Below are 23,392 nucleotides of genomic sequence, written 5' to 3'. Positions count from 1 at the left end.
TCATGCCGTCAGTCATGTCAGTCCACATCCTCTCCATGTCCTGGCTCAGTGTTTTGTGGGCTAAAGCTGTCTGTGACAGCTTTATTACCTGTGTCCATGTCCCCTGCTTTCCCTGTCTTAGTGTGATTAATGCTTGATACATGGATGCTTTAAACTTTAGACCAAGATTAACTACACATTTTGCTGTCCTTCACATTTCAGTGCTGGTTTTCTGTTGGCAAGCATCTGGAGGTTGCTTAATGTTGTTATTATTGGATGGAATAGACAAAAGGTTAAGTCAACACACTCATAGAGCGGAGATGAAAGGGAAACCATGAGATGTTGAAACATGCAGGATTTTGATTCTGTATTTAGTTGAATTAGCCTGTCCGTCACATTAGCCAGTGTAGGTTGATGCAAGGACACAGCTGTCCAATCCAAGAAGTGGTGACCCACTGCCCTGAATATCATAACATATGACAGAAATCTGTATGTGACAACTAAGTCCATTTTTTCAGGGTGTTCTGTTTGTTGTATTTGACAGAAACGTGTTCCACAAAATAATTGGAAAATAGAAAAGGCATGGGATCTGAACATGGACTTGGAACACAGGCCAAATGTGAATTTGTGTACTTGCAACTTGCTGACGAAGCACTTTCACTCATATTTGACTACTTGACTGATCATAAAACAACCAAGGGTTATTAAAAATATGTGCATGTGTCAACATTTTTGCAACACTGACATTACATGTCTTATCACACGTTTTGTGGCAACTTTAAAGTGAAATGTCCAGTGAGTAGCGCTAAAACAGTAAATCAGTTTTCTTTGAAACAGATATATGTGACTGTGGCAACGTTTTTATTATGTTGGTTTTGGGAAATATTGCGGGGATCCAGAATTCAAATGTCATTGGAGTGTCGCTAAAAGGTTAATGCTCAGTGTGGTTAGAAAATATCATACCCCTTACACTAAACCCAACCCTAAAACCTATCCATTAGTGTAACAAAACAAAAGTTATATTAAACACATTTGCTGATGCAACTGTGCTAATTTATCTTTCTTAGACGTAGGTTTGAGCTGTTTTGTTGAAATCCGAACAAACCTACTGTGTTAGGAAATTCATACGTATTAAGCTTTTTTTATTAAGTTTTTAAATTTCAAAGTCATAAAACAATATTGTGCATAGAAATGTGTGAAAATTAAACTTTCTTAATCAAAACTCTGGCCCTGTAAATCATACTTTGTTTAAAAAATAATAAAAGTTGTCAGAGTTTTAGTGCCTCTAGTGTTTATTTCAACTGGAAACTTCAGCGATTCATACATTTAGGTATGTTTTTTTGAGTTTTGCAGAAATGTAAGTAGAAGCGCACATTTTTTAATGAGCCTTGGTTGTAAATGCCATGGTGTTTTGCATTTTTGCTGCTACCTTTACAAGTGCATTTTTTTTTCTTTTTTAAGACTTAATTTTTTCACTGCTATTTTTAGTCTTTTTCCTTAAAGAAGTTCATTTCCAGAACAAAACTTTACAGATAATTTACTCACCCCATTGTCATCTGAGATGTTAGTGTCTTTTTTTCTTTAGTTGTAAAGCAATTATGTTTCTTGAGGAAAACATTTCAGGAATGTTTTCTATAGTGGACCTCTATTCCAAAATGCAGTTCAATGCAGCTTCAAAGGGCTCTAAACGATCTGATCGGTTATTTTCTAAAAGAAATGTGCACTTTATATACTTTTTATTCTTAAATGCTAGTCTTGTCTAGCTTTGCAATGTGCATGCAAACGATGTAATCCGGGTCAATACTGTTAGGGTATGTCGAAAAACTCCCATCTCATTTTCTCCTCCAACTCCTCCATGTTTTTCGACATACCCTAACTGCCTTGAACCGGAGTGCACAGAGTATACAAGGCGCATGGCAGAGCTAGAAAGGACAAGCATTTAAAAAATATTTAAATCGTAAAATATTTTTTTAAAATAGCCGATCATTTTGCTAGATTAGTCCCTTCTTCCTTGCCTGGGGTTGTTTAGAGCCCTTTGAAGCTGCATTTAAACTGCATTTTGGAAGTTCAAAATCGTGGGCACCATAGAAGCCCACTATATGGAGAACATTGCTGAAATGTTTTCCTCAAAAAACATAATTTCTTTACGACTGAAGAAAGAAAGGCATGATATCTTGGATGACAAGGAGGTGAATAAATTATCTGTAAATTGTTGTTCTGGAAGTGAACTTCTCTTTTAACAGTGATAACACTGATTTAACTATACTTATATTTTATTATCTAAGCACAATGTATGTTTTTTTTATTTCAACAGCAAGCCTATGTGTCCTCCAGCCACCAGATGGCGCTGCCCAGTCCCAACACCAACAGTAGCAGCGCGAGTAGCGTGGGAGGCGGGGAACAGCTGAGCAAAACCAACCTTTACATCCGTGGACTCCATCCTGGGACCACTGACCAAGACCTAGTCAAGCTCTGCCAACCGTAAGTCTTTCTGGTCTATGTAAACTACTTTAGGCTAGCTAACTGTGTTGTGCTTGTATGTGAATGATGATTGTATTTCTTGAAAAGTATTGATGGGAATTGTTTTGAAACTGACTTAACCATTCAATCATGTGATTTTGGAAGTTGAATACAAGTTTGAAATTTTGTTTGTTTATTTTCTTAGTGCCATTCTTGCATCTATGGCTATATTTATGGGGGGAATCAGTTAGTCCATACACAAGTCATTCCATACACAAGTCTGTTATACACACAAGTCAGGAGATAATTTAGAATGTTCAATTCACCTAACCTGCATGTCTTTGGGGTGTGGGAGGAAACTGGAGTACCCGGTGTAAACCTACGCTGACACAGGGAGAACATGCAAACTAGTTTGAAATAAAAGATTTCCAAAGGTTTTGAAGCTTCAAAGCAATATTTCATGAAGTTCCTCAAGGATTATTACACTTAGATGTTTCAAAACACCAATTCAGTTACAATATGCAAAGCAAAGGTAGCAAAGTTAAAGGGATAGTTCACCCAAAAATGAAAATTCTGTCATTAGTTACTCACCCTCATGTCATTCCTGGAAACATGTCAGTTACATTGCTGTTTACGCAGGGTCAGAAAGCTCTTCGATTTCATCAACAAACATCTTAATTTGTGTTCCGAAGATGAATGTTCTTACGGGTTTGTAACAACATGAGGGTGAGCAATTAATAGCAGAATTTTCCTTTTTGGGTGAACTATTCTTTTAACAACACAACTACTACAACACACCATGATATTACCACTTTATGTCTGGTCTGAATGAATTTGGACCTGAAATTATCTTAGTAAGGAAATTTTTAGTCATCTCTCAGCTCTTAAATAAAAAGGTAATAAGCCTAGTGTAATGTTGTAGTCACTGTATATTTAAAATCAATGAAAAAAAGGTCTTCTCACTGCTTTGATGGTCCTTCAGCATTCATCACTTTTTAAAGGAGTTCACTTCCAGAACAACAATTCACAGATAATGTACTCACCCCCTTGTCATCCAAGATATTCATGTTTTCTTTCTTCAGTCATAAAGAAATTATGCTTTTTGAGGAAAATATTTCAGGATTTCTCTCCATATAGTGGACTTCTATGGTGCCCTGAGTTTGAACTTCCAAAATGCAGTTTAAAGGCCTTTCCACACTGAGCGCGAGACGAATATCGCATGCGATGACGCACTTGAATAAAACAACAGATGGATGGATGCTTCCACATAGAGCGCAAACTTTTGCCTCACGTTTTTAACATCGTTTTCACATCGCGCTCAGTGTGGAAAGGCCTTTTGGTTGTAAAGGATCCCAGCTAAGGATGAAGAGTATTATCTAAATTATTTATTATAATTTATATACTTTTTAACTTCAAACACTTGTCTTGTCTTGCTCTGCCTAAACTCTGTTTTTTCCGGTTCAATACAGTTAGGGTATGTCGAAAACTCCCATCTCATTTTCTCCCTCAACTTCAAAATCGTCCTACATCGCTGTTTTACCTTTTTTTTGTTAAGGGTGTTTGATCTTCTTTGCATGTTTACTTTGCAAACACTGGGCTGGTACTTCTGCAGTAATGTAGGATGATATTGAATTGATTTTTGAAGTTGAGGGAGAAAATAAGATGGGAGTTTTTCTGTACGTTATCTGTACATTTTTGTTCTGGAAGTGAACTTCTCCTTTAAGACTTATTTTATTGTGATACACATGTATGCGCTGTTTTGTTTGTTTGATTTTTTACAAATCCTGTTGAGAACCCTTTAGTTGGACACTTCATCTTTAAACTTTACTGGACACAAACAAAAATCCAGAACTTTAGCTTGGTTGCTAATGTGTTTACAGTCTAAAGATCTCACAATCAGATCTTACTTTGAGTATGTATTATTTCGCAAACTACAGTGTGCTTTGAGGTTTGAACTCAAGCCATTTGCGGTTCAAAAGAGGAAACATGAGGGTAAATTCAGGAGACATGAATCAAATAGGAGTGGCAGAAAGGAAATGCTTCGTTTTCTGTCCTGAGGTGGCCCTGTGGTGAAGCCAAGAGCTTTAGTTTAAAACGTTACGTCAAGCAACTTTACAAAGACTTTCAGCAAGTTCCAGTATTTAAATCGAAAACACTAATTAAACTAATTAGTATTATTATTAAATATTTATTTATATTTCATTTTATAATGAATTGTTAAGGTGCTAGGTAGTGTAAGCTAACAAAATACATCTACTCATGAGCAGCTTTGGATAACTTGATTGTGTGTGCTTTGATTACAAGAGTTAATTGTGCCTGAGTATACCGTAATTTAACAGATTTGTAAAGGCTGAGAACTGGTTTTGCTTCTGCAAGTCAAGACCAATCTTGTTTAGACCCTATCATTAATGTTTAAACAGACACATTCTTTAGTTCAGTTCAGATGTGGGACAGCGTTAGCACAGCGGCAGGAGAGAGAGGTGCTGACGCCTTGCTTCTGTTGGAGATGAACTGGAAAAGTGTGACGCTACTCTTAAACACTTCTGAGAAAAAAAAGTACACGTCTAATGCTTATTTTCCACAAACATCAGCGCAGCCGTATTTAGGCTATGGAAAAATTCAGGCGACAGTCCTCCATTTCTAGGTACGCAAGCGTAGTGCTATACTTCGTAATCCTGCAGTTCAGCACATCAAGTGCGCAACTTTGTCTGTTAGATACACTACTAGTCAAAAGTTTGGGCACATTGGACTAAATTGAAATGAATGAATGAAATTATAAATACGTAATATGTTGAATGAATGAATTTCTTTAGAAAACAGGAAAAGCATCCAACAAGTCTCCAGCGTAAATGTAAACTTCAATAATATTTCTGAAGTTAGTTAAGCGAATGAACAGAGTTTGCAGAGCTTTTTGACTGGTATGCAGATCAGAGTAAAAGCAAGTTCATCAACATTATTTGTTATAAAATGAAGCAGGTCAGTTTTGCTTTCTGTTTCGCAGCTGTGAGTCTCATCTCAGTAACTGTCGCAAATGAATTTGCGAATGATTATAAAGAATCTGTTCATGATCCACCCAGTTTTCCCTCCGCCGGGAGACTGTAGGGTAAGACGGGGGTTTACGGTAATTTCTCGATGATGTAATCTGTGTAAATCTCTCCGTTTATGGCCTCACAGGCTGTCTAGCCAACAGTCTTTTCCTGCCGTGTGAAGGATGTACCAGTCTAGAACAAAACTGTGTTTATTATTTGCTTTGGTGTGTAGTCAGCTAAATGCATGCATCATGTACTTCTGTCACAGTTTAATATGCAAAGACAACTAAGTAATTCATTCATAAGTTAAACACTGTGGCTCTGTGGTGCTTTGAACATTGCTCTATTTGTTGAGCGCTCTGACATATCAGCTTTAGTTGCGACAGTGTCTGCTTTAGACATGCCCAAAGTTGGCCTGTTGTGGCCTTAGACTTGGACTTAGTTTATTTACTCATTCATTTATAATTTAAATTAATCTAAAAAAAGTTTAAGCACCTCTGGTTTACACAGACAGCTACATTGAAAAACATTAAATATTTCAGTGTCTTTGTAAATATCAAAATAATAGAGAGACTCTTTTTTTTTCCTGGGCATAAGTTGCACGTTACATAAATATTTTTGCCTTTCACCTCATCGAGGGAAAAGTAGTGCTTATACTTCCAGTTTGCAAAAGCTACCTTTGAACTTGTTGGACTTCCCATCGTTGTGACTCCTGGATGTTGGTGTGTGCGACTGATCGTGGGTGTGCTTGTGTGTGAACACCCGCACTACTCTGCCTCTGATTGGCAAACAATGGAAATTTACTCAATCTAAGCCAATCATCGCGTTCTCAGTTATACCAGGTTTACAGACACTCATCATCACTGGTTATGTGTCCCGCCCCGAACACACACACACACACACACACACACACACACCCCAGAGAAGGAGAGGTCTTATGGCTGAGAGAGACGCTACTCGCATGAAAACCGCTTCAGTGTTCTCAGTTATAGTAACGCGCATTTTATTGCCAGTAACGGTAACGGCGTTGTAACGGGGGAAACAGTAATTCGTTTGATTACTCGTTACTGAAAAAAGTATCGCCGTTAGTAACGCCGTTTATTTATAGCGCCGTTATTCCCATCACTGGTTATGTCTAAAGTGAAAGTAAACAGTTGAGAGAAAAACGCATGCGCGCCTGTATATTAGATGCGCAGTGATGGGCAAGCTACTTGGAAAATGTAGTGAGCTAAGCTAACAGTTACTCTTTATTAAATGAAGCTTAACTACACTAAAGCTACAGCCTTGGGTAATGTAGCAAGCTAAGCTACAGCATCATGGCAAAAGTAGTTCACTACATCTAAGCTATTTTTTAAAATGTAATTTTTCTATTGAACCAACATCATACCAAATCAATGCTCTCTCGGTGATCAATTAAATTGTCAGTCATACAGGCATACAAGTTCAGTTTAATTGTTTATTCAACCACTCTTCCAAACCAATTTGGCAACAAAAATCTGTATCATGTACAGGGCTGGATTTATCTCATATTTTGGGGGGTTGAATTCTTTCTTGAAAAAAACAAAAACAAAAAAACAATGGCACCAGTTTCAGAATATTAAACGAATAAAACAGGGAAAACATGAAATTTGTTAATAAAGTAATTTTATACATATTATTAAATAACATAAGTCTATATATGAATGGGTGCATGTCATCAGAGTTTACAGTGTTGACAGCTTCGTAAAAAAATGGAAGCAATGTAGATTTGCTGTATATAGCTACTAAAATATGACACACAAAAACAGCACTCTAATTTACTGCCGTTTTTTTAACAAAGATAGTGGTTGATTTCATGAATACAGGAGCCTGTTTTTTTTTTTTTAATTGTCAGAATCTATAGTACATAACAAATACAAAAATAAAACAAATCACAAACATTTGCAGTCAAGACTGTGAATAAAAGACAAGTGTGGAATGTAAGCCAGATTTAGCCCAGACTAGGGCTGTCGCGGTTAAGGAATTTCCCTTGCGGTAATTTTGAGTGGCTCAGTAGCGCGGTATGCGGTATTACCGCCATATAATTGTGTGTAGGCTGTTACAATGTAAGGTCATATTTAGAAATCAATAAACCGAAACCAAATCGCGTTGATATATGAAGTGAAGTAAACAGTACTTACATAGAAACCTAGCAAGAAAGAAATGCAAATTTTGAAGAAAAAATGTCAGACATACTTAGAGGCTTTGCATCTGAAATCTTCGTGTATATAACAGTTAGCGCGCACCCTCAAGTCTGACTGGATGAGAGACTTTCTGTCAGTATTTTACCTGCGTGTTTTAGGCGAGCTGTCAGTCAGTGCAGTTTCATTGATACGCCACAAGATGGAGGCAAGAGACTATCTTTGAGTAAGTCTTTAATCCGTTCATTCAACTACACGTTCAAAAACGCTTATTTATTCAAAGAGAGACGTAATGAAACACGATGTTAAAATCATTTCAACTTTAATCGCCACTTTTAAAGGCTCAGCTGACCAGCAGAGCATCGATGTTAAGACAGAGATTTCACTTTCCTTGGACATGACAAGCTAGTTTCACATACATACCTGACTCGGTCTGAAAGACAGACGCAGGTAATCACACAAGCTCAGTCGATCTCTCTCTCATTCGCTGTCTGTTTAGGCATGTTAAGTGCATATCTACTGAGCCTCATAATAAATACATTATGTTATCATTACTAACTTATTACTAATTTAATATTCAGCACACAGGCATTAAGTGAGAAGGGCAAATCCTTAGGAAAAAAGAAAACAGGCAAATATCGCGGTTGCTGCGGTTGTTGCATTCCTCTGCGGTTATGCACGTCAATAGCGCGGTATTGCGATATTGCGGTTATCGCGACAGCCCTAGCCCAGACCCTGTTACTATCTGGGAAGCAAAGCTAAATTCTATTGTAAATTTGTTAACTGACAGTAAGAATATATAACCGAATCAAGCAGCTATTTTCGTTTGCAGAAGGTAAAACACATTAAAGGTCCCATATTGTACACATTTCTGGAGGTTTATTTTAGTTGTTGATGTCCTTAAGAATATATATTTGCGGTATAAGTGCCAAAATCCATCTCAATATATTTTTACAGCTCCTTTTTAGGAGCTCTGTCAAAAACAGGTCGATTTTGGCCCATCTAATTAATATTCATGAGCCGCTCTTCTGATTGGCCTGTTGTTTTCTGAGTGACGCACAGCCAGGCCAACCACAGTTAACTACGGTCATATGCTGTAGCCTAGCCAAGAGCCATAGAGAGAGCCTAGCCTGCTGATACTCAACAGGATATTTCAGAATGATCATTAATGTTTTTTCTTTTTCAAACACCGAATGCAGTAAGCTACATAACTGTTGCTTTAGTAAAGCCCCTTTCACAATGTGCGCTGATTCTGGAAAATTACGGGAACGAGCGCTGTGTGAACAAAAGCCAGAACCATAAAGGCGGTGTTGTAGTGATGATGCACGTTATCATGCGACTCTTCACAACGAAAAAATACGTGCAAAGTGGAATGAAGCGGCGATCGGGCAGAGCCAGCTCCTCACTATCAGCGCTGAAGCACAGTTTGTTCAGGTTAGTTTCAGTTTAGTGAAACGTACGCGTTGCATTACATCTCACATCCAAACGTCACATGTCTTTATGGGTTGTGTGTAAAGCACGCACAGATACCGGAAAACAACTGTGAATGAACCAAATCAACTCTGGAACAAATCATGGGACACATTATCCGTGTATTTACCGGAATTGCTGTGTGAAAGAGGCTGAAGTTGATGTGCCAGTGGTCTCTTATATTCACGTTGTTCTGAAGCCTGTGCAATGATGTAGTTTCGACATCTATAGACTGAACAAGGTTTTCTCGACTTGTTTTCATGTTGTTGTTGCTTAGCAATATTATGGACACGATACTGTCTGGGTTTGACAAAAGGAGGGTGGGACGTGATTGGTGCTCGGGGTGGTGACTGAAGACGGTGACTGAGTAGATCGGACGTCACATCTTTGCGGAAGTCACAGTGGCATATGAAAATGAACAGCTACTTTAAGCAGGCTGTGTGCAGTTTACTGTGGATTGACTGTTTTGAAACTCATATGGTAGTTACATAGCCCCTAGACCTCAGTTTTCATGAAAAAAGCCAGGAAATTTCGATTTTGACAATATGGGACCTTTAACATAAATTGTAAGTCTTTGAGAGGAAAAATTAAACCGACAGGTCACAGCGGCTAGGCCTATAAGTCACATTTTATGATGTTTTATTAACAAGGTTCGGGAGGAGCACGATCAGATAATCAACCTGGCCCAGGTGAAGCTCATCAGCCAATCACCTTAACAAGCTTAATTCGTACATAAATACAGCCAGCTCACCTCCGTTCCACGACGGTTTTCTAGCATCCCACCCCCACCCCAACACCTCACTCTCCATTTAAGTCATCCCAGTTCGGGATGGGGGGGGAGTTCTCCGGGTTCGGGCTCCATCCCGAGCTCGGAGCCCTCCCCTCGGACAGCACGCCAAAAATGTTTACTATATTGCCTTTTCACATTATATGAGAGTGTGAACTCGTGAAATTATATTCTGAAATAAACAGGCCTACAGCGTAATGTTATAATGTTTTGACTAGGGATGGCGAAAACTAAAAAATTTCTTGACCGACCACCGAGCCTCATTAGCCGGTTGAAACCGGTTAACCGATTAGTTTAATATGGTACGCTATTTGAAATAACAGCCATTTCGAGCCGCGCCTGCAATTTCGCAACTCTGTCGCATCTCTCTGCCGCTCTGCCTCCCGCACACACACACACACACACACACACACACACACACTGCCACTCACGTCACTTTTTTAAAATCCACTACAGCGCGAAACATGAGTCCCGCAAACGCGGCGCCGAAGAGCTTGTTGTATGTAATCGTAGGACAAATGGCTCCTTAGTTTCAAATGGTTTGGGTACAAGGTGATCGCTTTGAAAATAAAGACGTTTGTTTTGGTTAGAAGCTCATTTGAAACATTGCCACGGCTCATTTAAGAAAATGACAGCTCCGAAGAGACGCCGCTTTAGTTGAGGTAACAGTGCTAACCATAATAAAGAAAGATGATGATCATCATCACCTTATCGGTTACCACTGAAATGTAGATGTAATGTATTTCCAAATCTAAGCCCATCTTATGCGGAATGTTGCCTAATAGACTGCAACATGATAAAACCAATGGATAAAACAGGCACCTTCAGAATGCGTAAAAGACGCACCGGCACTTTTTTTTTTAACCGACTACCGACAACTTTGACCGGTTAACGTTGATACGGTCAACCACCGGTCAAACGGTCATCGGTTAACATCCCTAGTTTTGACATTATTTCTTTCACTCCACTACAAATCGTTTAACTTTAACCTTATTCAGAACAGAACAATGATGAAATAAATAAATAAATAAATAAATAAATAAATAAACAAATAAATTTGCCTAAACAATCCAAAACAAATTAAATGCGAAACTGAAAGTAAAGTTGGGCTTATGTAGACTACCTTTCTTGCCACAAATACAAATGATCCATTTCTGCAATGTATTTGAAGTGAAATTATTATGCATTGGGTAAGCTTTGTACTTCATGCACGTCGACGGAAAATCATGATGAGCAAAAATGTGCCACAGGACCGGTGGTCACGCTGAACTGCATGTAATACACACTATTTAAATTGACTAGTGTAACTTTTGGGTGACTGTGTTTTATTTTTTTAAATGAACAGGCTGCAGTGATAGTGTGCGCGTAATAAGACACCGGTGCGATCAAACAGCTGAATGGCATATTCTGTCATTTTGGTCATAGTAAAGACAAAATTCGATACTGCAAAGTCCAAAGCAGTTTGAAGTATCAAGAATATTAACAAAGATTATAATTCGTTTGTTTTTGATAAGAACGAACCGAAACATTTTGCCTTTCGCCATGAATTTGACACCCACACCCACCCACTCCCTCCCCATCTCATAGCCTACTTCTGAGGTTTGAGATCTTCCCAAAGCACTAGCCTGCTTCAAAGACTAAAATCAAGGCGCCCATCACTAGTTCTAATACTACGTTTTGCATTGCAGATTATACAGTTTTCTGTTGCTATGTGGGCGCTCAGTTGTTTTCTGACATTTAGCTAAAATATAAAGATTCAGCCCTTCACACAAGCAATTTGGTTGTGTCGACAACAAATGCTAAACTAAGACACACTTCTCTCATGTCCTCGAATGCAAAAAAAAACAAAAAAAAAACATTCGCCTTTATAAATACAGTGCTGTATTATAAATACAGAAAACATGTACTTTTCAATCAACACTTCTTTATTTACCTCAAGTCTGCAAACACGCTGAGATGCTTCAAACTGCGCGCCGCACTTCATTCACAAGAGAGGCAGGAGGAATAATACGGTTTGACTGACAGTTTAACGAGCCAATGGTGTCACGAGGTTTAGTGGCGGTGGCGCCGCTTACTGACCCAGGATCAGTGATCCGTAGCAGTTATATTTACGATTTGAGCTTAAAGTATAGAAAAATATATAGCTTGTAGCTTTTGTTGACGCTACCGTGCTACTTGATCAAAACAATAGCTTAGCTACTGAAAAGCTGATTCAGAAAACAGTGATGTTACCAGCACGCTACTGAGAAATGTAGTTAAGCTAGTAGCGTCACTACTTGTAGCGACGCTACTGCCCAACACTGTAGATGTGTGCAGCTCTTAAAGCGACATAACTGAACATGCTGCTGACTGTCATTGAAAGGACATTCAAAAGTTTACCCGAAACAGTTACTCACTCACATGTAAATTAAATTAAAGTAAATTATGACAGAATTGTCATTTTTGGGTGATGGTAGACTCATAAAAATGAAACACAAAGAAAAATCACTCACTTTTCTTCACTGAAGAAGTTTAATACAATTTTTTTTTTTAATAAGAGTTAATGTATAATTTATGTTTATAGTGTATATAATGTTTTATTTTTATATTTGTTAATTCACTTTTTAAATGCTACTGCTGCTGCACCTGAAAATGAAATCACAGTTTGTTTTATTTGTATGTTATGTGTATTTGTAACATGTAGTCTATCTTTGTTCTTATTTTTTAATAACGAAGATAAAATAATTACAAAGATTTTTTGTCTTCGCCCACTTTGGTCTAAACATTTGCCATTCTTTTTGTTTTATATTTTGTTACTTTGTAAGGCTTTGGTTTTAAAATAGGGAAATTAGTTTGGCTGTACTGCTCAGACAACTTGCAAAATAGTAAAACCAACATGACAAAGAATCGTAATATAAAATTGTGAATCGTGAAATTTCTGAAAAAAATCATAATATGATATTTTTGCCATATCGCCCACCCTTACTCACGCATTACATAATCACGCATACCTGACGTAGACGGAAGTGCCGACCCAGTGTTTACGAAGCAAACGTGTAAAAAAAGTCAAATGATTTTGAAGTTGGAGGAGAAAATGAGTTGTTTTTTTCCCTACCCAACTTTTTTTGGTTAAAAAGTCAATATTTTTTTAAGAAAACGACCTACGTTTCGCTAGATAAGACCTTTTTTCCTTGGCTGGGATTGTGTAGAGCAGTGGTTCTCAATCCTGGTCCTGGGGGACCCCTGCTCTGCACATTTTGCATGTCTCCCTTATTTAACACACTGGATTGAGATCATCAGCTCATTAGTTCAGTTCATGGATCTCTCTCTTAATGAGTTGATGATCTCAATCAGGTGTGTTAAATAAGGCATACATGCAAAATGTGCAGAGCAGGGGTCCCCCAGGACCAGGATTGAGAACCACTGGTGTAGAGGCCTTTGAAGCTGCATTAAAACTGCAGTTTGGACCTTCAACCTGCTGATCTCCATTGAAGTCCATTATATGGAGAAAATACCTGGAATGTTTTCCTCAAGATTGGAGAAAGAAAGACATGAACATCTTGGATGACATTGGAGTGAGTAAATTATAGGAGAAATGTTCATTTTGGAAGTGAACTTCTCCTTTAGGTTAATTATATAAAATACAATAAAATATTTGAGAATGGAGAAATTATACTGATCGGTGCTCAAGAACTACAATTATTATTTATCAGTGTTCTTTAACAACAGCTTAAGAAATGTAGTTGGACAGAATTAACAAGCATGCAAGGAGAGGGAAATCTGCTTTTCCCACGCTTTCCTATGAAATGGATAAGGAGAGGAAATGTTAAAATAAGTAGTTGTTTTGTGTTTTTGCACAGGTTTAATACGAGGGGGGATCTGCTAGTGCTTATTGCTCTGTTATGTTGGGATTTCTAGGGATTTCTTTAATATTGGGGTTACTGCTGTGGTAAAGAGCCTGTGGTTAGGCAGAGGATGTGCCAAGAGACGTTTAGACTATATAAGACACATGATGCTTTATTTTAAAGGGATAGTTCGAGCATTTAAGACATGAAGTTGTATGCAATCCTTATCAGCACTATAGTGTATACACACTGACCCACACTGCGTTCACCTCCCTGGTCAGAGTTCTGGCCGCTGGAAGTTTTTCAAGAAAGTAGTCACGGTTAGTTTCCGGGGCCTCAAAACTGTGCATTTTTACTTGAAAAAAATATATGCGTTTCAAAGCTTGATTAATTTACATCCCAAAAAACACTCCTGACAAAAATCATACCTCAGTTTTAATCGGCACTATATTCTTTCCGTTTCCATCAATCCGCGCTGCTGTCAGTTCGCACGTTCCGATCAGCTGTTGATAGCGCGACTCGCTGACAACATGTCTGACTACGAAACTTCTGATGATGAAACCAATTTTAGCACAATGTCGGACGGAACAGACGATATATATATTTTTATATTAGACCTCGTTTCACGTGATTTCCACAGGAGTCTAAACATCAGATTGTTTACTGTACAGTTTAGACATGGGATCTCCAGTCCTCGTGAGCTACTGTCTTGCTGGTTTTAGTTTTTCTCTGATGCAACACACCTGACTCAAATCAACGGGTTATTAGCAGGCTTGTACAGAATGTCTCATTTGAGAAAGGTGTCCTGACATAGGAAAACATCGCGCTGCAGGAATGTAGCTCACGATGACCGGAGTTGGAGATACCTGGTTTAGACCTACCTGTATGTGACTTCAAGCACACTTATAAACACGATGATACCGACACACGTTCCGCATAATTACAGACAATAACAAATATAGCAAAGCATCATATTTTGTTGTGTTATATAGATTCAATTAAATTCATTAGTTATGACATTTGCTGATTTTCTCACCACATAGACAGTCGATTATTGTCGATGCTATCACTGCCCCGGTTATAATATTCTTAGTGTAACGTTAGCCTAAAAACCGACGTTAGCTTCAAAATAAACCTGTCGTATGCGACATAAAGTTAGTAAATAGAGCTTACCCATGGTACTGGTACAACAGAACTCTTTAAAATCCGTTTTTTGATTTTTCCTCCTTGGTTGGGGATGTAATCGTCTTCGCTGAAGTGAGCGCACACGCGAAAATCCTTGATACTGGATATTTTAGCTCCCACAGAGTAGCCGATGGCAACCAGCCAAAGCTGTCTCATAACTATATCAGAAACAGGAAAACGATGGAATCTGTGGTCACAACCTGGGAATTTACAAGTTCGCACCATTGTTAATTTTCTACTTTTTACGTCGTTGTCATTCGAGTGTGTAATGGAACAGCTGATCGGAACGTGCGAACTGACAGCAGCGCGGATTGATGGAAACGGAAAGAAAATAGTGCCGATTAAAACTGAGGTATGATTTTTGTCAGGAGTGTTTTTTGGGATGTAAATTAATCAAGCTTTGAAACGCATATATTTTTATCACGTAAAAACGCACAGTTTTGAGGCCCCGGAAACTAACCGTGACTACTTTCTTGAAAAACTTCCAGCGGCCAGAACTCTGACCAGGGAGGTGAACGCAGTGTGGGTCAGTGTGTATACACTATAGTGACGATAAGGATTGCATACAACTTCATGTCTTAAATGCTCGAACTATCCCTTTAAAGCAGTAACTGTGTGCACATCAGTGCTCTTTGCTATTGCATAGGGAATAGGAATAAAAGATGTGTTTTATTTTTTTAGTGAATTTAAATAATGCAAGTTCACATCGCTGATAACTACTGTACTTTAAATCAGTTTTCTCAAATGACTTGGGTTTTATAGTGTATTCAGTTTTATGTCATCATGACTAAATAGAGTTATTCAGATCTACTTTTTACTAATTTACTCAATTCATAAGGTATATTTAAATGATTTCACAGCTTTAAAATTTACTCACATTTTTTTAAATGTAAAAATGTTTCACCAGTAAATTAAGTGCATCATTGTTTAAGATTTTAAAGTGTATGATACATTAATTCAAGTCTGTAATTACAATGAGTTTTATTTATCTGTTTGATTGTTTGTAACTTTATGCTGACGTTCAGCTGTAGATGATTTATTAAAGCCGTGGAGTTGAACAGTGCATTCTCGTAGACGTGACCGGTGTGCAGCAGACTGGATTGAAGTATAGAGATCACAGAGGGTGAGAGGTGAGGAAGTGTCAGCAGTGGAAATTCTTTAAAGGGGAAACAAATACCAGAGCAAGTGAAGGAAAGGACAGCATCAGAGCTAACTAGGTCATGGTTGAACGGTAGTGGCTCAGCTATCCTTCTGCACAAACACACACACAACCCAATGTCAAAATGAGATAGCTGTCTGTCTGGTTACCTTTGAACTGTTCAACAGGATGTCACACAGTCTTCAGCATAATACGGCACTTCCTCTTTTTGTCGTTCTGACTTGTTGGTTTTTCTCCCTTTATACCTTTATCCTCTCAGTTATCTTTCTCTCACACTGATAATGTGAAACTCAGACCTCTATTATCCCTTTCTGTTGATAATTTGTTCAGAAAATGATGTCAACCATAAAGGGCATTACTGCATTTTAGTTTACCACTTAATAGAGAATAGCTATTTCTTTTAAAGAACTGAAAATTGCCATCGTTTTCTCACCCTGATGTAATTCCAAACATTTTTCTGTAGACAAACATTAAAATTCAACTAAATTATGTGCTAACTTTTATTTAAACAGTTTTAAAATATTTAATCTATTCTATAATTCAATGGTTATTATAAAAAAAAGTAATTTAGGTATTACCTTGCGTGCAAAAATGATACAAAATAAATGCATAGCATGCATTTTATTGGCTTTAGTAGTTCACTTCGATAACATAAATTTACAGATAATGTACTCACCCCCATGTCATCCAAGATGTTCATGTCTTTCTTTCTTCAGTCATAAAGAAATTATGTTTTTTGAGGAAACATTTTAGGATTTATCTCCATATAGTGGACTTCTATGGTGCCCCCGAGTTTGAACTTCCAAAATGCAGTTTAAATGCAGCTTCAAAGGACTCTAATGATCCCAGCCGAGAAAAATGGGTCTTATCTAGCGAAACGATTGATTATTTTCTTTTTAACCTCAAATGCTTGTCTTTTCTACGTCTGCATGAACTCTGTTTTTTCGACAAACCCTAACTGTCATAAACAGGAATACACACAGTTCATGCACAGCTAGACCAAGACGTGAGTTTGAGCTTAAAAAGTTTATAAATTGTCATTTTTAAAATAAAATAAACCAATCGTTTCACTAGATAAGACGCTTCTTCCTTGGCTGGGATCATTTAGAGCCCTTTGAAGCTGCATTTAAACTGCATTTTGGAAGTTCAAACTCGCGGGCACCATAGAAGTCCACTATATAGAGAGAAATCCTGAAATGTTCTCCTCAAAAAACATAATTTATTTACGACTTAAGAAAGAAAGACATGAACATCTTGGATGACAAGGGGGTGAGTACATTCTCTGTACATTTTTGTTCTGGAATCAAAGAAGTAATCAACAAATTAATTATCAAAATACCAGTTTATTGCAGCACTACAGCAGACTTTTATAGACACAAGGATGGGCGATTTTGACTAGTTTAAAATTCAAAGCTGATTTGGAAAAGAACCATATTGGCCTTTTAATGCGGTGTTAGTAACTCATGACAGACAAGGTGGTTGTTGTAGCAGCCAAACGGTGTGTTAATAACGCTTATACTGTTCCAACACTTGTACTCAATGTAGAAAGTTATGCTTCATTTAGTCATTCCAAAGTAGCTTTGCCAACAACACTCCTCTGTGCCAACTGGCCGAACGACAGACTTCCCACATGTCAGCGCGATCGGAAAAGAGTCCGAGACAGACAGGAATGTCTGTGCGTATTGCCAGAGGCGGTGAAGAGTTATCTCTGTTGTCTGAACAAGGATTACAGTGAGTTTATGGCGAATGTTTTAAAAGTTATTACTAATAAGCAGCAGACATTATGCATCATTTTTCTTCTTTTGTTTATGTTTTTTTATTAACTAATTCATTATTTTACTCATTCATTCATTCGTTTAGTTCTTTTAATTACTGTTTACTACAAGTTTAGACTCCATTTTGGGAAATATATTTCCCATGCATGCTGGACAGCCATTGCCTGCTTTTCTTTAAGATGGATAAGCTGGAGCTTTTTCTGTTCCAGCTTATCCATTACAGTTTGGTTCAGTTCAGTTCAATTCATTTAAAAATTCTTCTAGGATTTGAGAATCAAATTAAACAGTAGTAATGTACATTAGGTAAATATTTTAATTTAGAGTTATTTTAAAAAGCATAAGGAAGTATAATTGTAGTAAAATAATACACGCAAACATAATTAGCATGATAGCATAGTGAATCCAGACTGCACTAAGACCCAGAGAGAGAGGAGCTGAAGGAGGAGACAGAAGCGGAGTCAGGTTACATTAGTCGTCTGCTCTCACTGAAGCTCACGAGAGCACAAAACAGGCGTTCACTTCGTCTAATACATTATTTATGTCATGACAATGTGTCTGTGTAATGTACACAAATAAGACATATAGAAATACTGCCCCTGTTTAGTCTGCATTTAATTGAACATTAAATACATTAGATATGTATTTAATGTTGCTGAAATGTCCTGTGTGTGTTTGCCATTAGAAATATTTTTAAACAGCATTGTGCTAATTATTTTATAATTATGTTTATTAAAATATTATTAAAATAAACTGCAGGTTTTTTTTAGCACAGTGGTAACCTAAAAATGGTAAATTGAACTGTTTAAATGAACTGGTAATGGTAAATGAATTGTTTTTATTCAAGTTCAACTTTTTCAAAATTGGTATTTAATAAAAATGAATGAATGAATGCATGTTAAATACATGAGTTTGTACCAACAAAACAATTCTTGGGGGGTTAAATCAGGTAGAACACTCTTTATGCAGGTAACCACTTTTTGCAGTGCATGTTTTAAATAGCACAGAGAATATTTTTGCTTTTAAAATGTAATTCCAAAAAGAACCAATGGGAAAAGAAACTACTACAAAATGTATTTTCCTCATTCCTATATTACAATAGAATGATACCTAATATACAGTGAGGGGAAAAAAATTGATCCCCTGCTGATTTTGTATGTTTCCCCACTGACAAAAAAATGATCAGTCTATAATTTTAATGGTAGGTTTATTTGAACAGTAAGAGACATAATAACAACAACAAAATCCAGAAAAAAGCATTTCAAAAACGTTATACAGTGATTTGCATTTTAATGAGTAGGGTTGGGCATCGTTTTGATTTGAACGATTCTGATTCCGATTCCGATTCTTCCTTTCGATTTCGGTTCTTTTCGATTCTCAATTCCGATTTTTTGTGGGCTGAGTCAAAACATGTCACAGGCTCATTTGATTTCACAGAGGATAATTTTATTTTGATTCAATATGAGTTTTAGTTTTAGGAGCTGCAGCCCATGTAGGAGAAAATTAGGAATACCTCTGCACCAGCCCAAAAACAGATTTATATATGCAGAACTTGCACCCTGGTCTGGACTCTCTGTGCATGACGAGACAGTGGACCTGCGCAGCACGTAAAACACGCTACACCCCTTAATTTGTACATCATGCAGGCGTAGGTGTTTCGTTATATTCGTAGTGCATCCTTCCGTGCAAGATATCATTTTGTCACATGTGTTGCATGTAAAAACACAGGAAGAGCGCGCTCTCGCTGAACGCAATTTAGTCCATCGCTCTTTTACTTTGTGGATAGTAATTTTGAGTCGTTTGTTCCGCGGTTGTCCACAGCCTATCGTTAAACATGTCTATCGCATTTGTGGCACGAAAATTTTCGCGCAATCGTGCTGCTTGTATGAGGAGGTTTGCAAGTTACCAGCTGAAGTGCAGCAAGGACTTTGCAGCTTTGATTATGGACTATAAAAACGCTGATTACCTCGCAAAAACGCGACATCACGCGTCCTGTTCCGTGCTCCAGCACGGTTAGCGCTCACACTGCATGCTAACCGCGCCAGATTCCAACTTTACCGTCCCACCTCTTCCAAGCGGGCCAGGGCCGGCTAAACGAGCCGCGCCCGGGCACGGCTCGGAGAACTCACACTAGTCAAACGAACCTCGCTTTGGTGGTCAACGCACTTGGGCACGGTTCAAACTGCCTAGTGTGAGTACACCCTTAGTGTGAAATAAAGCCACACTTTTGAGCGCCGCTTACCGTTCTCCATAGCTGCAACTGAACAAGCGCGCGGCAAGCATTTCCAGAAATACGGTGGCCACAATGGAAACCAAAACTTGCGTGTTTGGAACCGATGATCGGAATCGAAAACAAATTTTATAAACGATTCCAATGGCATCGTTATTTTTTAAACGGTTCCAAGTTGGAACCGGTTCTCGATGCCCAACCCTATTAATGAGTGAAATAAGTATTTGACCCCTTCGCAAACATGACTTAGTACTTGGTGGCCAAACCCTTGTTGGCAATCACAGAGGTCAGACGTTTCTTGCAGTTGGCCACCAGGTTTGCACACATCTCAGGTGGGATTTTTTTTCAACTCCTCTTTGCAGATCCTCTCCAAGTCATTAAGGTTTCGAGGCTGACATTTGGCAACTTGAACCTTCAGCTCCCTCCACAGGTTTCCTATGACATTAAGGTCTGGAGACTGGCTAGGCCACTCTGGGACCTTAATGTGCATTGTTGTTATGAAACAATAAAATAACTGATGATGATTGGCTTAGGTAGAGTGACTTTCCATCGTTTGCCAGAGGCAGAATAGTGCGGGTGTTCCAGTGTTGCCAAGTCCACGTTTATTTTTAAACACAATAACAACATATGCAGGTAATTTTAGGCTACTGATCAGAATGATCTCCTCCACTGGATCAAGCTGTGCATCGCATCGCATTGCATTCTTATTCTGAGGTAAATTCTGGCTTATTCCTCGTCTTCCAGAAACAAAAGTAGCCAAGATGAACTTGATAAATGTTCAAGTTTGTTTACGGAGGTGATGTGGGTGTTTACCTGTCCTCGTGTCAGTATACAGTATACAGTGCTAAATCTGTTTTTGTATTGATTTTTATAGGTATGGAAAGATTGTGTCCACCAAGGCTATTCTGGACAAAACTACCAACAAGTGCAAAGGTGAGTGAAAATTGCCTCTATGTTCTTGAGAGAATCATGCCTGAATTCTCACTGTTTTATTTACAATGGAGTAGCTTATGCATGAATGTATTCACTTTATTTATTTATTTATTTTGTATGTGTTTGTGTGTGTAGGCTATGGCTTTGTGGATTTCGACAGTCCTGCAGCAGCACAGAAGGCCGTGACGGCGCTCAAGGCCAGTGGGGTTCAAGCTCAGATGGCCAAGGTAGACTATTACAGAAAAACATCATGAATATAATTTCCATTCAGCATATAAACCTCTGTTCCTTACGTAACAATCTGGATGAACTTGCGATGACGCTTCAGCTTCAGCAGTATGGTTGAGAAGGTCATCTTTGTTTATTTCATGAATTCCAGCTCTCATACCTTAAAAGTGTTTCTTCTCAGATGTCCGACTCCACTGACGTGTTTCCTTTTGAGCAGTTCAGCCCTGATTAATCACCATGCCTTGATTGTCTCAATGCTTTTGATAAAACTGAATGCAGTTTAGACTGGACCAGAAATGAAAGTGCAACAGTCTGAAAAAAATACTTGCAGAACACAGTCTCAGTCCAGTCTCGGAGAGTCTACTTCAGGGCTATTCAACTTGCGACCCGCAGGCCAAATCCGGCCCACCAATCATCTTCATCTAGCCCAAGGGAGAAGTACGCACAGGTCGCACATATACCTTGAATTGTTGTCCACAAGGTGGCAACGCTGAGAGACAAAAGAAAGCAATGCAACAACAACAATCTACGGAGACCGCAACATTAATAGATGGCAGCATTGACAAGTGCTTATGAGGGAGTTGAGGGAGAAAGACAGACGCTTCAGACAGACTGCCAGTAGCCCTCCAGCTGACAAAAACGCACACAATTATGTCAAAATGTGCGGTTTTGGCAAGTTACCTTGTAAACACAGTCTAAAATGAGTCTAAAAAGTCTTAAATGACCGTAAAGAGTTTGGAGAAAAACGGATGTGTGTCAGATCTGAGTCATGTGTGTCAGGTTTTAAAGAGATTGCGTTGATTTTAAAGCAAAACCTGCTGAAAGCTGTCATTGATGGACATCAAAGAACAAAAGAAAAGGAGAAATCACTCGACTGCTCTAGTCACTGATTTATTTTTGTAGCTTAAATAAAAAATAACCTATATAGTTTATGCATATACAATTTATAGTTTATGTGAAGATTGTTTTAAAATCACTTAAATTAAAAGTTGTTATATATTTCAGAGCCTATTAAATGCTAAAAATAATACCTTTCAATTATACTGTAATGTTGAATGGCTATAATTAATAGGTAAAGTTTTTATTATTTTTTTTTTTGTTATAGTATATGTCTGCTATAGGATACTTACCAAACTGGCAAGGCTTAAATGAGTTTAGTTTAAACACAGATATCAACCTGTGCTGTTCAGGTCTTACCAGTGCACACACGCTATCAGCACGCTGATGGAATAAATGACTGCGTATATTCCAGCAAATGGCATTTGCATTAAACGAGAATAAATGGTTTGTCCACTTTTTTCTTTTTTTTTATCGCTGTTGCTGTAATGTACTGGGAAGCCAGAATGCGTATCCATCAACAGAAACATAAATTAGCTGAACCCTATTTGTTTTTCGGTTAGATTCCACCATTCCACCCCTAGTATTAATACTTCTTTAATAGTAGGCTACTTAGTAAAATGCCACACATATATTAACACATATATATCATCTTTATGTTGTTTCTACATTATTTGGAGGTTCAATGTGAAATTATGACAATATAAATTCATAAGTATGCGATAAATCATGATTAAAGGAACCGTATGTAGGATTGTGGCCAAAACTGGTACTGCAATAACTTACAAAATACTGTAGAACGGTGTATCCCCTCCCCCTCCCCCCTGACTCGAGGTTGCCAGCTAAGCTGCAGGATTCAGCAGGAACGTAGGCTGCTACAAGGAGCTTCCAATGGCAAGTGACGAGTCCTACACAGTATTTTTTTTTCTTCTGTTAATTATGTTTATGCTTCACAAGAGATGTTTTGCGAAGTAATTATGTATCGCAAAAATGTACTAATGGCGATTAGCGAAATACTTCGTAAAGATGTACTGTAATACCACATTTCAGTCGGAACATAGATTGTTTTCATACCCTGCTAGTGGTGCGATATAAAGCTTTTTATGAACGCATTTAGTACAGGCGACCGTGGAAAATCCACTGTGTACGGAAGCAAAGTTAGCCAAACATAGATGAATCTTACCTGTCCAGGAGAAAATCAGCAACGATGGCGTCTGTCTTCAAATTCTTCTCCGTTTTCAGTCGTCTGCATCTTTCAAAGGCATCTCCTATACAAATCCTTGTGTTATTTCGGACTTTGTCACAACGTATTTCGGATTCATAACGAGGCTTTTAGGTTT

The 23,392-nt window shown here is 38.1% G+C and overlaps 1 protein-coding gene across 1 annotated transcript in view; it reads left to right on the top strand.

The window, feature by feature from the left end:
* Positions 1-23,392, top strand: part of rbms2a (RNA binding motif, single stranded interacting protein 2a) — a 61,976-nt gene that overhangs the window by 16,578 nt on the left and 22,006 nt on the right. The window contains exons 2-4 of the mRNA XM_073825773.1: positions 2,294-2,460; positions 20,929-20,987; positions 21,123-21,214. Coding sequence (XP_073681874.1) covers positions 2,294-2,460; positions 20,929-20,987; positions 21,123-21,214 — 318 coding nt within the window. The remainder of the gene's footprint in view (positions 1-2,293; positions 2,461-20,928; positions 20,988-21,122; positions 21,215-23,392) is intronic.

This window comes from Garra rufa, chromosome 20 (assembly GCF_049309525.1).
Source record: "Garra rufa chromosome 20, GarRuf1.0, whole genome shotgun sequence".
In the NCBI taxonomy this organism is placed as follows: Eukaryota; Metazoa; Chordata; class Actinopteri; order Cypriniformes; family Cyprinidae; genus Garra; species Garra rufa.
This window is presented reverse-complemented; position numbering and strand designations above follow the sequence as displayed.